At 62.7% G+C, this 16,849-nt stretch overlaps 2 protein-coding genes across 3 annotated transcripts; both read right to left on the bottom strand.

The window, feature by feature from the left end:
• Positions 1 to 409: 409 nt before the first annotated feature.
• On the bottom strand, positions 410 to 7,175 carry TFCP2 (transcription factor CP2). 2 transcript variants are annotated; one of them, XM_072357945.1, is made up of 15 exons: positions 6,486 to 7,175; positions 5,988 to 6,139; positions 5,635 to 5,711; positions 5,410 to 5,515; positions 5,173 to 5,279; positions 4,795 to 4,947; positions 4,293 to 4,403; positions 4,011 to 4,099; positions 3,816 to 3,864; positions 3,122 to 3,215; positions 2,832 to 2,922; positions 2,307 to 2,413; positions 1,823 to 1,965; positions 1,501 to 1,552; positions 410 to 1,415 (listed from the first exon to the last, which is right to left on the bottom strand). In XM_072357945.1, the coding sequence occupies exons 1-15, from the start codon at positions 6,605 to 6,607 to the stop codon at positions 1,378 to 1,380; spliced, it is 1,491 nt and encodes a 496-aa protein (XP_072214046.1). In that variant the 5' UTR covers positions 6,608 to 7,175; the 3' UTR covers positions 410 to 1,377. The 2 variants fall into 2 exon arrangements, with proteins under 2 accessions (XP_072214046.1, XP_072214045.1); XM_072357944.1 differs by having other exon boundaries at positions 3,786 to 3,864.
• Positions 7,176 to 7,605: 430 nt separating this feature from the next.
• Positions 7,606 to 16,497, bottom strand: POU6F1 (POU class 6 homeobox 1). Its single transcript, XM_072357990.1, is given in 15 exon segments — positions 7,606 to 8,616; positions 9,652 to 9,826; positions 9,913 to 10,051; positions 10,217 to 10,264; positions 10,266 to 10,424; positions 10,520 to 10,591; positions 10,593 to 10,649; positions 10,854 to 10,979; positions 10,982 to 11,067; positions 11,583 to 11,808; positions 12,210 to 12,316; positions 12,534 to 12,735; positions 13,102 to 13,212; positions 14,112 to 14,191; positions 16,435 to 16,497. Coding segments are annotated over 15 exon segments (1,944 nt in total). The 5' UTR covers positions 16,445 to 16,497; the 3' UTR covers positions 7,606 to 8,270.
• Positions 16,498 to 16,849: the final 352 nt, after the last annotated feature.

A 16,849-nucleotide genomic window follows, 5' to 3' on the forward strand; every position in this document is an offset into this window, starting at 1 on the left:
CGCGGACCGCCCCGCCGCCGTCTGCCGACAACAATGGGGCCGCGCCTTATATACCGCCAGTCACGTGACGATATGCCCCGCCCCCTACACACCCGCGAGGAGTGTCGGGAAAGCGAGTCCGGGCGGGGCGTGACGGGAAGCGGAGTGCGGAAGTGGGGGCGGGGCGGGGGGAGGAAGGTCGGGGCGCCGCCGCGGTCCAGACGGAGATGGAGGCGGGGGGGGGGGGGGGGCGGCAAGAAGCGCCTTAAAGGGCCAATAACGGGACACACGTGGGGCTCGGGGCGCCCCCAGCCCAGCGGCTCAGCTCATTAACGCAGTCATTAACGAAGGGACATTCGGGGTGACCGGCCTCAGCCCCCCCAGCCCGCTGCCCCCCCCCCCCCCCCTTCCAGCCCCATTCACTCCTGCAGCGGCCGTACAAAACTTTACCTCCCGCGCTCCGTCACAGCCCCGACCGGCCCCGACCGGGACACGCAGCGGCCCACGAACCCCCCGAACCCCCCGGCAGCTCCCCGCGCTCTGCAGGCGGCACCGGCCGGATCCGCGTCCAGCCGAGCTCAGCAACGCACCGAGTCCTTCGGCTGAGCCGCCGTCGGGCCGAGCTGGGAATCGCCGCGAGTCGAGTTTCATTGAGCCGAACCTGCCCTGGAACTGATGAGAATCCCTTTGAGATGAGATGAGTGTCCCATTGAGCTGAGCGTCCCATTGAGCTGAACGTCCCATTGAGCTGAGCCTCCCATTGAGTTGAGTTGAGCTGAGTGTCCCATGGAGGCAGAGTCCCAAACTCACCTCACTGCCCCCCCCTCCTCCATCTGCACAGCTGGACGGGGTGATCCTCTTATGTCCCTTCCAGCTCCGGATGCTGATTGTGAGGGATGGCAGCAACCCGCAGCCAGCAACAGCACTTCCACGGTGCAGGAAAGAAGCCAAACAGCCCAACTTCCATCTCACAACATGCCAAAGTCCTGCAGCAAATCCCTGCCAGGCCCCTCCTACCCCCCCATGTGTGTGTTTGAGCCCCGCTCAGCTCCACGTGGCCGGCAGCACCGGGCTGGTCTCCTTCACATCCTCCCACCAGTCTGGATGTCACAGGAGCTGCTCCCTCCTGCTAAAATGGAGCCAGGAAAAGCCCTCGTGCAGCCCTGAGGTCCCAAAGCCGAGCTCTGCCCATTGCCACGTGAGGGCACCAGCAGCAGCGCAGCACCCATGGGCGCTTTGCAGCCGTGAGGGCGAGGAAAGGGCTGAGAAGGAGCAGCTCTGGGGCTCTGAGGAGGCCAATGGGAGCCTCTGGATCTCCGCTCTCATGTCCGGGCGCTGGAAGTGAGGGGGACTCACAGGCAGCTCGAGCACCGTGGCTGTTCCTCATCCCGCCCCCTCCTACTTCAGGATGATGTGGTAGCTGTCGTTGGTTTCGGCTGCAGAAAGAAGGGGAGCTGATGAGACACGGGCTGCAGTGCAGGGTCTGCAGCGTGCGGATGTGGCGGAGCATCGCTTACGCACCTTTCATGGTGTCCAGAACAAAGCAGGATTCGTCCTGGAAGTTCTGAATCATCTGAAAGAAGCCACAACTCAGCTGGGGCTGCACCCAAACATGGGGCTGCACCCAAACACGGGGCTGCACCCAAACATGGGGCTGCACCCAAACATGGGGCTGCACTAAGTGCTGCCAGCATCCCCAGCGCCTCCCGCCACCCTCAGCTCTGCAGCTTCATCAATTAACTCTTCGGAAGCAGCAGCAAACGAGGTAACCCACCCGTGTGCTTTGAGGGCTGCACACGAGGTGCTGTGAGAGGCAGACAAAGGAGCAGCGAGGGGCCGTTACCTCGTCGCTGATCAGGACGTGGATCCCTGTAGGGCCCTGCTTGTAAATCTGGCTGATCTGCTGTGAGGAGATGCTGAAGAGCTGAGCCAGCTTCTCCGTCAGCTCCACCGCCGTCAGCTCCTCCAGGTAGATGGCGTGGTACACTGCAAGCACAAGGAGAGCTGCAGCAACGGAGTCTGCAGAGCAGCCATGCTGAGTGGGGAGCGGATGGGCAGAGCAGCTCTGAAAGCAGCGAGCGCTGACTTGGGCTACAAGCGACTTTGAAGGTCTTAGAACTGTAGGATGGTTGGGCTGGAAGGGACCCCTCCCTTCCACAACCTTCCACTCCCCTGGTGCTGCAGTGGGAAGGACACACCATCTGCTTTTGCCCTCGCTCCGACCGCAGAGCGACACCCGGCTGCTGCTGCTGCACAAATGTAGGTCACCCATTGTCTGGGCAGCACTGCATCCTCACTGCTCCCCCTGCTCCCCTGCAGGCCCTTACCAAAGAAGGTGCTGGTGACCGCGTCGCCGTCCTCATGCTTCTGCTGCAGCTCCTGCAGCTGCTGGGACTCCTGGCACACGTAGATGGTCAGCCGGGGCCGCACCATCCTGCCGACAGAGCACAGGGTTTGGCTCCAGGGCTCCGAGTGCACCCAGCGTCCTCCCAGGGAGCAGAGCAAGGGGAGGAATTCCCTCCACAGCAGAGGGACAGGGGCTGATGCCACCCCCAGGGCTGTGTCGGTGTCAGTGTCCGTCCCCACTGAGGGATGGGGGCTGCCTGTACCGCTCCACGTGCCCTGCATGGATCCCACTCACTCACACCCTGAGCCCAAAGCTGCGCTCAGTGCTGTCCCTCTGCCCTCCAACAGGACGATGCTCACCCACATGGATCTCCTTTCCCCCCACACCCCGCCATCCCAGCTGCCAAACTGGAAGGTCAGCACCACGTCCTGCCTGCCCCGATGGCTCATCCAGAGCAAGCAGCCCCAAACCCATCACGCTTACAGCACTGGGAGCAGCGACCCACCGTCCTTTCAGCGCGTTGAAGAGCCTGATGCCGTCTGCAGGGCCACAGATCTGGATGACGTCTTCCCTGGTCAGCTTCAGCAAGTCTGCACCTGCAGGAGTGACACCACGGGAAGAGCCTGGAGCAGCACTCAGCCCCTGGGGCACAGCCCAGCACAACCCCCCCAGCCCTCAGGAGATGAACCACGCAGCTCTCAGGCAGTTTTACTGTGTTCCAAATAGAGATTTCCAACTGTCTGTGCCAGGTAATGGCAGCGGGGGGAGGTGGAGGGATCCGATGGCTGAATGTACCTGAGAAGTTCCGGAAGAGACGGGAGAATGTGGAGAAACGGTTCCGGTGCAGCCATTGCTGGGCCTCCTGCGGGGTGCTGGTGGGCAGCAGGTTCTGCGGGTGGGACAGAACGGTCACAGCCCCAGAGGGGACAGAGCACCGAGAGCAGCTTCAGTGTTAGCATCACCCCCACAGCAAGGCTGGAGCGTGCTGGGCTCAGTGGGAGCACAACAACGGCTGCAGCTGGGGTGGGTTCGGGTTTAAAGGGCTCCACAGGGACAAGGAAAGGGGAAGGAAGCAACAGGGAAAGCATGAGCAAAGAGTGTGGTCAGTACAGGGCACAGCCAGCTAAAGGCAGCCTGCCTCAAATAGAACCGTAGGATGCTTGGGCTGAGGGGACCTTAGGGGTCATCCAGCTCCTACCCCCACCCTGGGCTGCTCCCTTCCACAGCCCTGCGCCCCAATAGGGATGGGGCACCCCCATTTCCCTGGACAGCAGCGCTGGGACCCCCCGTCCTGTGCACAGAGTTCCCTCCATCTGCTTCGTGAGTTTAAAACCATTAGGAATCAAAGAGCTCCCAAGGCTGTTAAACCCCAGCAGTGTCTTCCCAAGCAAAGCGCTGAGCGCAGCACCCAAAACCCCCCCACCAGCGCCCCCACGGCCGACCCGCGTGCCATCCTTACCCCAAGCATAAGCTCTGAAGTGTGACTTACATCTGCGATCGGAGGGGGGGGCTCAGGCTGGTGGTTTGGAGACCCATTCCTGGATGGGGGGGGGAAACAGACAGAGCGGAGCCCACAGTCAGCTCCGCACCAGGAGCCACCCCAGCACCAGCGGGATGTGGGGACAATGCTGGGACATGGGGACACATCAGCCCCTCTTGGGGCAGGAACCCCCTCCAGACTTACCCTTCCCCAATGGAGAAGCTGCTGTGGGAGCTGTTGAAGCCGGGAGACGGCGCGTTGTTGACGTAGGTGATCTCAGGCCACGGAGAGCACTGGAAAGGAAAAGCCCAGAGGGGTGATGGAGCTCAGAATGGACCTGCGTGCCCACCCCGGGTAACAGCTCATTGGTGGGTGACACCTCTCATGGCAGCTCAGGTCTGGGAGGACGCGGCTCCTCAGCCCACCCTGTTTCCCACCCTGCAGCTGTGTGCCCAGCCAGGCGCCGTGCTGGGCTGGAGTGCCCACCTCGGTGAGGATGGTGGTCTCATAGGACGGCTGGTACTTCTCCTTCTCATGCGGGGTGCGCTTCTCCATCTTCTCACGGTCTGTTTTCTGCTTCCGATCGGCTCCTTTGGGCTGGGAAGGAGAAACACTCCTTAGAGGGGCAGAGCAGGACAGGGGTAACGGAGGGGTGGGCAGGAATGCAGGCACGTCCTCCTGCTCAGCCTCATGCTGCTCACAAAGGGCCAGCGATGGCCAGTGGTGGCCAACAGGCTGACCAAGAGTCGGCCAACAGCTGACCAGCCCCCAGAGCTCACTTCCAGCCCCTGCGGCTCTGCAGTTGTGTTTCTGTCAGTGTGGGGGCTCCCAGAGAGCAGCAGCACAACCCACGTGCTCCCCAGCATGTTGTTCCAGAAGGACTCAGTCACAGCCCTGCAGCTGCAACACTCAGCCAGGCCACAGTGGGACGGGACTGAGCTCCACTTCACGTCCCATGGGGCAGGGACGGGGCTGGTTGCTGCGTTACCTTGAACACCTTGATCTGGCAGCTGGCTGAGTGCAGGTGCTCCGTGTACTCCCCGTTCTCGTTCTCCTTGAAGGTGTCGATCTGCACCCGGAATGGCACTCCTTTCTCCCCGCCGTGCTTCCGCATGGTGAACTCGGTGCTGATGCAGTGCACCTGGGGAGGCAAGGAGAGCTGCCGTCAGTGCTCACAGGGGAACACGCCGTGTAACAGCAGTGCGTGTGGCAGAGCTGCAGCCCATTCCTTCCCATGAGTTCTGCAGCTGCAGCTGAGTTCACATCACAGCTCGAAGCTCTGAGCCACAGAAGCTCTTTTTTGGCCCTTGGAAACTCCCAGCTGCTCCCGGGGTCCTGCATGAGGAGCTCCCCCTCCCCACGGTACCTGGATGAACACCGACGTCCTCTTCGAAGGGTCCCACAGAAACTCCACGGTGTTGAGCTGGGTGGGATTGGCTCTCGGGTCAATGATGCCCACAGACATGGGGATATCTGCACAGAGACCGAGCTGTGACGTTTGTCAGGAGATTCCCAGGGAACACAGACCTGCAAATCTGCGACAGAACTGCCCCTCAGAGCCCAGGGCTGCTCCAATCCCCCCCATCTCCCTGAGGGACCTCACCTATGTCCAGGATCCTGTCCCCAGGTCGGTTCCATCTCCAGCCCTCCAGCTGCTGGTGCTCCGTGTACTGCAGCCGCCGGTCGTGGAACACGACCCGGAAAATGCTCTGAGGAAAGGAGGGGGGATGAAGCACCGTGAGCCCCCAGGGGTGAGAACAGGAGCAGAGGGACATGGGGGGGGTCAGGAAAGCAGCAAAGGGAAGTGCCACAGATGCACTGCGCTCACCTTCACCAGCTTCCCATTGATCTCGGGCAGCTCCCCGATCTTCCTGTTGTCCAGCATGCGGATCTCATAGGACTGCCCTGCAGGGAAGAAGAGAGAGGTTGTGCAGGGAGGAACGTCCCCTGCTGATCCCCACCAGCACCCCGACCCTTCTGCTGACACAGGACGTGTTGCTGCCGAGCTTCAGTGCCACACAAAGCAACAGATGCAGCCGGGATCTGCAAGACCCGCACCGCATTGCTGCAGCTCAGAACTGCAACAGCCCCGCTGCAAAGCTGCAGCAGCTGCGAGCTGCTCTCCTTTACCCACCGGCCACACGCAGGGGAGTCAGGGCAGCGTTAGCAGGCGGTTCCCACCTTGGTTGAGGTAGGTGAGTGTTTCGTCGTGCAGCTTCACGGCGGGCGACGTGGCCGCACACAGCACGTACTGGAAGGGCAGAATTTTGTTCTCATTCTCCGGAGGCAAGCTGGATTCCTCCTGCTTGAAGATGGGCAGCGCCAGGACGTCGCTGCAAGAGAGGCGGCACACGGGGTCACTTCAGCTCCGCTGCTGGCTGCCTCTTGTTGCTGGGAGTTGCTCAGCACGGGCAGAGCTGGGACAGCCCAACTGAGATTATAGAACCGCGGGATGGTTGGGTGGAAGGGCCTCACAGCCCCCCCCAGCCCTGGGCTGCTCCCACCCCCCTGAGCAGCCCCCAGAGCCTCCCCCATCCGTGGCCACGAGCAGCTCCTGCAGGGCTGCACACCCGCACCTCTCTGGGCAGCAGTGCCGGGACTCACCACCCTCAGTGCTCAGAGCTCCCCCCGACCCCCCCCCACGCCACAGAGCCGCCCTCCGGCCGCAGCCCGTCCTACCTCATGCTGTAGGCTCCCGCTCCCAGCTCCTGCCCGATGCCCGACAGGCTGGCATCGAAGTCCTGCACCAGCCCCGACTCGATCACCTCATCTGCCAGCGGCAGCTTCAGCGCCCAGGCCATGCTCCCCCTGCAGGGCCCGGGGCCTCGTTCCCAGCGGGAGGGACGGGCGGGATCCCCCGGAGCGTCACGGCCCCCAAACCCCCACGGAGCTGCTCGGTCGGCGGCTCCTCGAGGGGCTCCGCAGCTCCGCTCTGCTCCCCCCAAACGGCCTCAGCCCCGCAGGGAACCCCCCGCCCTACAAACACCCTGCGGCCCTTTTAGCGCTGCCTGAAGGGCTGCTGGTCTCCGGTAACCCCCTGCAAAGGGCTGCACTGCCGGGCAGCCCCGCAGCGCTACGAACCGCCCCTGGAAGGCTGCAGGCCGCAGGCAGCCCCAGCCCGACGGGCAGCCCTGCAGTCCCCAAAGGCCCTTAAGGCCCTTCTAAGGCCCTATAAACACCTCCAGGCCCTCCCAGGCCTCACGGACACCCCCAGGCCCTACAGGTACCGCCGGCCCCGCTGCCCCCGGTCCCGTCCTGCGGCCGCCCGCTCCGCAACCCCCCCCAGCTTTACAACAGCCCCGCACCGCCCCGCACCGCCCCGCCGGGCTCCGGGCCGCGGCCCCCGCAAGATGGAGGCGGCGGCGCCTGGAGCCCCCGCGCAGCCCCAACGGGGAGAACGCCCCGCCCCTTTCCGCCGTGATTAGCCAATAGGAGCCCGGCGCGGTAGAGTGACGCAATAGAACGTAGCCAATGGTGGAGCCCGCGCGCGGCTCTGAGCGTTGGGATTGGCTGCGGGAGGAGGTGGGCGGGGCTTGATGTGCGGCGTGGTGCGCTCGGGTCCCACCGCCCGGAGTGAGTCGCGACCGGGCGACGATTGAGGGGACGCGGGTTCGAATCCCGGGTCGGGATGAAGCGTGCGCTGAGTTGCGCGGCCTCAGTCGGAGTTGGGCTGGTTCGTGGGGCGAGCAGAGCCGAACCCCATCCTCCACACGGCCAGGGCTTGGGAACGGGCGTGGTGAAGGGAGAGCAGCCCCCCCCCCCATCCCCCTTCCATTGGAAAGAACGGGAACAGGAAAAGAAAAAAGAAAAATACTGTTTATTTCACACCACTACATCAAGTGCATCGTGTCTCCCACGGCCCCGGCGTGGCCTCCATCACCGCACTCCATCTGTCCGTCCCTGTCCGTCCGTCCCTGTCTGTCCATCCCCATCAGTCCCAGGTTGGGGGGGTGTTCCTGCTCCCCAAACTCCCCCCCTCGCTCTCAGCCCTGCCCGTCCCCCCTTAGTGCAGCGTCCATGTGGGACCGGGGGGGGGGAGGGGGCACAGCGCAGGGTGGGGGCGCCCCCAGACCTCCTTGAGTGACACCTTCATCGTGGGGGTCTGTGGTCCTGCAGGGGGCTGAGCACCTTTAGGGGGGCGAAATAAAGGGGTGAAACCCAACCGGGGCCTCAACGCGATCCGGAAACACAGAAAAGTCACAGAAAAAGGAGAAAACGGCCCCAAAAAAACCAGTAATGAACATCGCTCCGGGGTGGGGGAAGCGACACAGAATGGGGACCCCCTCCCCAGGGGGACACGGGGGGCAGGAGGGGTTCGGCACCACGCACAGAACGGGGCGACGAGGCACACGCGTGACACGGGGGGCAAACATGGCGGGGGGGGGGGTGGGGAGGGGGCCACAAAGTGCTGATCAATGGCAGAGGCTGCGGGTGAGGGGGGGATGAGGGGGGGGACCCCCATCCTTATGGGATCTGAAAGACGTTGAGCTTGCTGGTGTTCTTCAGCGTCTGGCGGCGGTTGCAGAACCAGACCCGAACCACCTCGCGGTCGTAGTTGAGCTCCTTGGCGATCTCGGTGATCTCCTGCCCCGTGGGAAGCGCGTTCTTCTCGAAGTAGGCGTTCAGAGCCTCGATGGCCTGAGGGGTGAATGACGTGCGGCGCTTCCGCTTCTTGGACGGCTCCCCCCCGACGAACTCCATCAGGTTCTGCTGCCCCTCCTGGTTGCGCAGCTCCGCCTCGCTCAGCCATTTCTCCAGCACCGGCTTCAGCTTCTGCGCGCTCTTAGGGGTGATGTCCAGCTTCTCGAACCTGCGGGAACAGCACGGGGTCAACACAGACAACACTAACCATAACCTAACCATAACCATAACGATAACCATAACCTAACCATAACCTAACCATAACGATAACCCTAATCGGGGTCAACACAGCCAACACTAACCATAACCTAACCATAATGATATCCATAACCATAACCTAACCATAATGATATCCAGAACCATAACCTAACCATAACCCTAATCGGGGTCAACACAGCCAACACTAACCATAACCTAACCATAACCATAACGATAACCATAACCATAACCCTAACCATAACCATAACCTAACCATAATGATAACCATAACCTAACCATAACCATAACCCTAATCGGGGTCAACACAGCCAACACTAACCATAACCTAACCATAACGATATCCAGAACCAGAACCATAACCCTAAGAATAGCCATAACCCTAACCATAACCATAATGATATCCATAACCATAACCATAACCATAACAATATCCAGAACCATAACCATAACCATAATGATATCCATAACCATAACCATAACCTAACCATAACAATATCCATAACCATAACCATAACCATAACCCTAATCAGGGTCAACACAGCCAACACTAACCATAATGATATCCATAACCATAACCATAACCTAACCATAATGATATCCATAACCATAACCATAACCTAACCATAACCCTAACCATAACCATAATGATATCCATAACCATAACCATAACCCTAACCCTAACTATAACCCTAAGCCTAACGATAACCCTACCCTAACCATAACCCTACTCTAACCCTAACCCTATCCTAACCCTAACATAACCCCAACCATAACCATAACCCTTACCCAAACCATGAGACACTACCTGAGCTCTGGCAGCTTGAGGCCGTGCCCATTGCCTTGGTGAACCCAGCCCATGTCCTTCCAACCCAACCCTCCCACGGTTCTGGTTCTGTGCCCTTTCAGGACTCTCCCAACCCGACCATTCCCCTACTCTACGCTCCCCCCCTTCATGCTGTGGGGCAGCCCCCTCCCCAGGCCGTACCTGCAGATGGCAGACTGGCTGTAGGCCGGGCCCTCGGTGGCCGTCAGCGCCTGCCCCACCTGCGTCTGGGTCAGCCCCAGAGACAGGCGCCGGATCTTGAAGTTCTTGGCGAACTCCCGGATCTCCTCCAGGTTGATGCCGTCCTCCTCGGTGCTGCTGTTGGGCGCCGCGGGTTCTGCAGGGGGACACACGGGGTGAGCGGTGAGGGACCACAAAGGGGAACCCCCCCCCCACCCCCCATAATCCGCTCCAGCGACTCACTGGACACCAGCTGGCTGACGGTGGGGGTCTCCGAGCAGGTGATGGGGACGGGGGCCGGGGTCGCCTTGGCTGCTGGGGCTGGGCTGGCGATGACCACGGCCGGCTGGGGCAGGGCAGGGGCCGGCTGGATGGGCTGCACCTGGGGGTCAGAGCCGTGTCCCCCAACCCAGCCCCACAGCACATCTATGGGGTGACCGTCACCCTGCTGCTACCAGGGGTGGATGGGGACAGCAGCGTCCCTATGGGGTGGCTCTGTGGGGCCGACCCGCACCCCACGGATGCTCTCCCCGTGCCCGGAGCTCACCTCGCTCTTGCCGGGGGTCTCGGGGGGGGCCGCTCTTTTTGCTGGTGGTCGCCTGGATGGTTCCGCTGGCCAACGTGGCGATCACTTGGCCCTGAGCGTTGAGCAGCAGCTGCGGGGTCACCGCCTGCACCTGCAGGCTGGGGGCGGGCGCCGGGCTGGCCGCTGCGATGCCGGGGGGGTTCACCACCCAGGGGAGGGTCCCGATCACCTGCGGAGCGGGAGGCGGCGTCACTGCTGGTGTCCGTCCCCCAAACGGCCGCCCCATATTGCCCCCCATCCCGACCCCCCCCCCGGCAGCAGCACCTGTCCCTGCGCGTTGGTCAGGATCTGCCCCGCGATGCTCTGCACGCTGGGGATGGCGTTGGCGATCACGGGGGGCGGCCGCCAGAGAGCCCAGGAGCTGCGTCTGCCCCCCCAGGGAAGCGGCACCGATCTGCGGCGGAACCAGAGCAGCCGATCAGCCCGACGCCCCACGGCCAACGTGGGTCCCGTCCCCCCCGCCCCCGGGACGGCAGAGAGGGCTCAGCATCCCACGGAGATGGGGAAACCGAGGCAGGGCAGGAAGAGCGGAGGGGCACGGAGCCCTTCACACCGGGTGGTAAAGGTGGGGGGGGGGGGGGGGCGCCCGGCTCCTTACTATGCCCGGGTTAAAGGCGAATCCTGCGGGCTGCACCGCGATCTGGGGCTGCGTCTCCAGCGGCTTCGCTGCGGGAGCGGCGTTGGGCTGCGGCAGGATGGGGGGGGGGCTGGGCGGGCGCCGCGGGGTACGCGCTCTGCGGCTGAGGGGGGGGGCCGGGGCTGAGCGGGGGGCAGCGGGGCCGGGATGGCCGTATTGAGAACGGCGGCGGCGGCTGCGAGGAGGAAGGAGACGGAGAAGAGCGTGAGAGGGGCCGGAGGGGACGCGGCGCCGCCTGCGGGTTCGGCTCCGTCCGTCCCATCCCGCGGGGCACGAGGATGCTGCGGGTCAGACCCCCCCCCCCAACCCCCCCCCAACCAACCCAGGGGACGGATCCCTCCGCCCGGCTCTGCACCCACAGAGCCCACAGTGCGGGGTGGGGTGGGGGGTGGCTCCCAGTTCCCGGGACCGCGACCCCACAGCGGCCCCCCCCCCCCCCCCTCCCCGGCCCCACAACCCGCGTCGTCCCTCGTCTCACCCCACCGCCATCCTCCGTCCTGCCCGCCCCTCCCCCGCTCTCCCAGCACCTTTCGGACTCGGGGGGGTCCCGACAAACCCTGTTTCTTCCAGCGCCCGCCATTAACCGCCGGTGCAAAACCCCTCCGGGAGAGGACGGCCGCGGTTCGGCGCAAGCCGGGGAGGAGCAGGCGTGCAATTAAGGATGCTGCAAAGCAGAAGAGCAGCGGTTACCTTGCAGATTGGCTATAGGCGGTTTGAAAATTCCCCCTGTAGGAGAAGCAGCCGTCAGTCCGGGAAGGGCAGCGACCGTTGCTGTAGGAAATGTCCACACAGCCAGCCCCTGCTGACCTGCCACTTGACCTGCAATACTGATGGGGATAAGAAGAGGTTGAGTAACTGTCCCTGCCGGAACCATTACTCCTGTCACAACTGTTGCTAAGTTTTCCTGAGTCAAGACCTGCAAAAGCAAACAAGATTTAAAGAAGAACAAAAATCAAACTCCGCTGCAGCATCAGCGAGGCAACAGCGAGCGCGGACGGTCGGTGCTCCCCCCACCCCCACCCCCCACCTCACGGCTGGGATCCCAGCTCTGCCGACCCCCCCACCGACCCCCAAAAGGGGGTGATGCTCCCCAACACCCCCCTCACCCCCCCCTCCCATCCCGGCCCACCCCACGCGTCGCTCTCTGGCAGCACCTCGCGGGGAGGGCGCAGAGCGGGGGATGCGGTGGTGGTCCGGGGGGCGGCTCCCACCCCCTGTGCCACCGCCGCGCTGCGCCCCGGAGCCCCCGACCCGCGATCCCGGCTGTGTTCCGGATCCAGCAAGCTGCCCCCCCCCCGGGACCCGCCCCGTAGTTACCTGCGGGGCTGCTTGCACGGTCAGTGGGGTCAGGGGCTGCGGCTGCTGGCTGCCAGGGGGGCTCAGGGTGGTGCCGGGGGGGGCTCCGGTTGGAGGCTTGGCTTTGCCTGGGGGGGGGGGGAGGAGAGGGGGCTCAGCACACAGAGCGGGAGGATGGGGGGGGGGGGAGTTAACCGGCCCCAAGAGATGTTGAAGAACAGCGGAGATGCGGCACGTGGAGGGGTGTCAGTGGGCGGGGGGGGCGGTTGGGACGGGGGGATCTTAAAGGGGGAGGGGCGGCTCCGGTGGCCGAGCGCAGCGCTCCGTGCGCCGCCCGAGTCCCACCTGCTGCCGGCTCGGCGCCGCGCGGCGTCTCGGTGCTGGGCTGCCCGTCCGCGCTGCCCGCATCGCCGCTCTGCGCCGCGGGTCCCTGCAGGCCGCCCCCGGGCGGAACCGCCGCGGCTCTGCGCTCCTCCTCGGGCGGCGGAGCGGCGTCAACACCGACCTCCAGCACGCGGATGGTCTCGTGGCCGGACATGACGATGACCTGAGGACCCCCGACGTGACTCAGCTCCGGGAGGTGGGGGAGGGGCTCCGGAACACAGCACAGAACCCCCCCCCCCGCATCCCCAACGGGGCCCATCTCTCTGCTCTCTTAACGAGCAGCTGAGGGGCTCTGCCAGCATTAACCACAGCTTTGGGGGTTGGGGTCTTCAGGAGGCCCCCCCTGGGGGTAGCAAACGTTGCAGTGGGATCAAACAGCGCTGGGCAAATGCTGAGCACCAACCTCAGGCCGGAGTGACCCCCATGGGACACACAGAGCAGCCCAGGGGCACTTCCATCACACCTCCCATGGAACTTTGCTTCCCTGGATGATGGAGGACCAACCTTGGGGCTGCCCACCCCCCCATACCTGCTCATTGACTGTCAGCGGGGCATCCTGGCTGTGCACGGCTGCAGCATCCATCGTGTGATCCCCGGGGAGGTGGCGGAGGTTGGGGGTCCGGCTCAGACCTTCCTCATGCTGCAAGGATGGGATGCAGCCCCCATCACCCCCTGCCCGCCCGGAGCATCGCTCCTTGTGCTGAGTTCCCTCCAGCACTGGAGGTGCAACAAGGCGTTCCCAGCAGGAAAGGCTCACACAGCTGCTGGTGGGGGGCTCACACAGCATTAGTGGGGCTCACAAACCCAATGGGGGCTCACACACCCAAGGGGGCTCACGTTGTTGTTGGGGCTGCACACCCCCCCCCATTCATCCTTTGGTGACAGGCCATCCCCCCCACTGCCTCCCATTAACAAAGTGCCTCCGTAAGAGGCTGATGAGCATTTGTTCCCTATGGGAAATGTCCTGGATGGGAACACCCAGGTTCCCCCCAAATCCACCTGGGGATGGAGGAGCCCCAGGGCTGCAATGTCCCCCAGCTGCATTCCAGCAGCTGCTGTGCACTGTGAAACCTGGCCTGAGCCAGAGCGTGGTGGCACCTAGGGATGCCTGCATGCACTGCCATTAACAATTCATTCCCCTGCAATGGAGAGTGGAGAAAGAGATGAGCAGGCAGCCAAGCAGGCAGCTGGAGTCATTAAAAGTTAACGAGGTCTCCAACAGGCAGAGCCCAGCCAATGGTGAGCAGAGCGGAACAAGGAGACCTGAACTGCTTGCATGGGGCAAGGGGGGGGGAAGAGAGGAACCTGTGGGTTGTGTTAGAAGGGTCCTTAAAGACCATAGAACCATGGGATGGTTGGGTTGGAAGGGACCTTAATGGATATAGAACCATAGGATGACTGTGTTGGAAGGGTCCTTGAAGATCATAGAGCTAAGGAATGGTTGGGTTGGAAAGGTCCTTGAAGCTCACCCAATTTGACCCCCCCACTCCCACCCCAGGGATGCTGCAGGGCACTCTGGAGCCCCCACTGCTCACTCACAGTTTGCTCTGAGGGCCGCAGAGCGCTGTTGGGTTGGGGACGTCTCAATCCTTTGGTGGCACTTGGGGTTGCGTCGTTGGCTGTGGGGAGAGAGAAAGCAGAGTTGAGGCCATGGGGCTGAGAACCATCCCTATCCCATCCCCATCCATCCCATCCCATCCCCATCCCATCCCATCCAATCCCATCCCATCCAGTCCTATCCCATCCCCATCCCATCCCATCCAGTCCTATTCCATCTCCATCCCATCCCATCCCATCCCATCCAGTCCTATCCCATCCCCATCCCATCCCATCCCATCCCATCCCATCCCATCCCATTCCATCCTATCCCCATCCCATCCCATTCATCCCATCCCATCCCATCCCATCACATCCCATCCCATCCCATTCCATCCTATCCCCATCCCATCCCATTCATCCCATCCCATTTCCATCCCATCCCCACGGATCTCAGCAGCCAACACACTGAGTTCAGCATCGATTCGTGTCCCCATAGGGAAGAAAGCAATGGAGAGCAATTAGCGCTGGGCAATTAAGAGGCTGTTGTTCCCATCAGCTCCAAGTTGTTTGGTGGCACCGTTTGGACCCAGGAGCCCCCCCGGATGCTGAGCTGCATTTGGGCTTCTTCACGTATATTATTTATTTTTTGGGGGGGTGGTTTTTTATTTGCAATTAATGGGAGCATTAATTGGGGCAGATGGCGACAGGCAGCGCATGGCCAGAGGAGCCATTGGGGAACAGATGGCGGCCAGCACCAAAATGCACAAAGTGATAATATTAAGGGAAGGGGAGGTGGGGGGGGGGGGGGGGGGGGGGAGGACCACCAGAGCTGCTCCAGCCCCGTGTTAATTACAGCTCTGATGAGTCACACACGGATCCCACGTGGGTGGAACTCTCCATCAGTGAGGGATCCGAAGGGGTTAATTGGGGCCGGGTCATATGGGGACAATGGAGACGAGGGGTTGGGGTGTTAATTAATGGCCATCGTTATCCCGGCTTCCTTCCTTTGGAATTAACCATCCCAGGGAACCCACGTCTCCCAGTTTGTAGGGTCTCCCACGCTGGGATCAATGAGATCATCAAATATGGGAAGGGGCCCATTGGGATCAATGAAGTCATTGAGTACGAGAAGGGACCCATTGGGATCAATGAGATCATTGAGTACGAGAAGGGACCCATTGGGATCAATGAGATCACTGAACATGGGAAGGGACCCAAGCAGGGCACAAGGTGGGGGCACTGAAGGGGGGCGCTGGGGGGGGGGGGAGATGCCACGTGGGGTTTTAACTCCGCTACCCCCAAATCCTCTTTGTGCCACCGAATGCAGCCGCTCTGCTCTACCAGCCATGCCCAGTTTTACCACTTCCAGCCCCAAAACCCACATCCCTTAAAGGGTTTTTTTTTTGGGGGGGGGTTCAGAACCCAGCCCTGACCCCAAACCAAACCCTCAGGGACCGCAGGGTCCCCTCCTCCTGCACTATGAGCTGCAGCTGCCCCCCAGCAATGCCCTCACATGGGATAAGGGTCCCCCACCCCCAAGGTAAAACCAGACGGGAGCTGACACCCCCAAATCCCCCCCACCCCTTTCCCTGTGGGGGCAAAGGGTCCCCCCTATGGACCCTCCTGTCCCCTGTCTGCACTATGAATCCTGCCAGCCCCCCCCATCCTGGGGTGCTGCCCCCCAAAAATCCCATCGACCACCTAAACCTCAGTGACCTAAAACTGTGCCCCCACAAACCCCCCATCCTCTGTCCTCTAAACCTCAGTGCCTCACTCTGTGCCTCCCCCATATTTCAATGCCCTCAATTCGCCCCATAAGCCCCCCGTACCCCTCAGACCCCAATACCTCAAAGTTGGGCCCCCCCATAAACCCCATCCACCCCCGTCCCCTAAACCTCACTGCCCCCACGCTGTACCCCCCCGCATCCCAACGCCCACAACTCACCCCATAACCCCCCACTCTGCGAACCCTAAACCTCGATGCCCCCATAACGCCCCCCACCCCGTCCCCCAAAACACCCCTACATCGTTCCTTCCCAAAGACCCCCCCACCCCCACCCCTCAAACCCCAGCGCCCCCAACTCACCTTCCCCAGCCCCCCCCACGCCTCCGTGCCCCCCTCATCTCAACACCCCCAACTCGCTGACCCCACACCCCCCCACCGCGCGCCCCCTTAGAGCCCACCGCCCCCAACTCGCCCACCCCACACCCCAAAGTCCCCCTCCCCCTCCCTCCCCACAGCCTCCCCCCCACCCACCCCGCAGCCCCCACCCCGATCCCGCACCGCTCTCTTTATCATAAATATATAAATTATGCTAATTACCGCATTGCATATTCACCGCGCCGGGCCCCGCCGCCCCCGCCCGGCCCCCGCGCGGCCCCGCAGCGCCCCGCACTCACCGCAACGTTCCGCTCCGCTCCGCGGTCACCGCTGCACCGCGCGGCGGCGGCGGCGGCACAAAGGGGCGGGGGGGGGGGGGGGGGAGTGATGGGGGGGGGGCGGCGGCCCCGGAGCGTCGCGGGGTTGTGGGGTGCGGGGTTGAACCAGGAGGGGAGGGGGATGGAGCGGAGCTTTTGGGGCCGTTTTGAGGCGAATTTTCGGCTTTTCGGGTTATTTTTTTTTGTTGTTTTCTCGGCTCCGGGATTTTTTTTTCCCCCCCTTTTTTTTTTTGCTGCTGCGTCATGAACATAATTTATGCGCGCGGCCTTTGCCGCAGCCGCGGGGCTGCACCGCGCAA

Source organism: Excalfactoria chinensis, chromosome 28 (genome assembly GCF_039878825.1).
Source record: "Excalfactoria chinensis isolate bCotChi1 chromosome 28, bCotChi1.hap2, whole genome shotgun sequence".
Taxonomy (NCBI): Eukaryota; Metazoa; Chordata; class Aves; order Galliformes; family Phasianidae; genus Excalfactoria; species Excalfactoria chinensis.

Coding starts and splice junctions, on each gene's coding strand:
- TFCP2 (XM_072357944.1), bottom strand. CDS start 6,607: ATGGCCTGGGCGCTGAAGCTGCCGCTGGCAGATGAGGTGATCGAGTCG. Junction 5,516..5,634: donor TCAATGGGAAGCTGGTGAAG/GTGAGCGCAGTG, acceptor TCCTTTCCTCAG/AGCATTTTCCGGGTCGTGTT. Junction 4,948..5,172: donor GGACGTCGGTGTTCATCCAG/GTACCGTGGGGA, acceptor TTGCCTCCCCAG/GTGCACTGCATCAGCACCGA.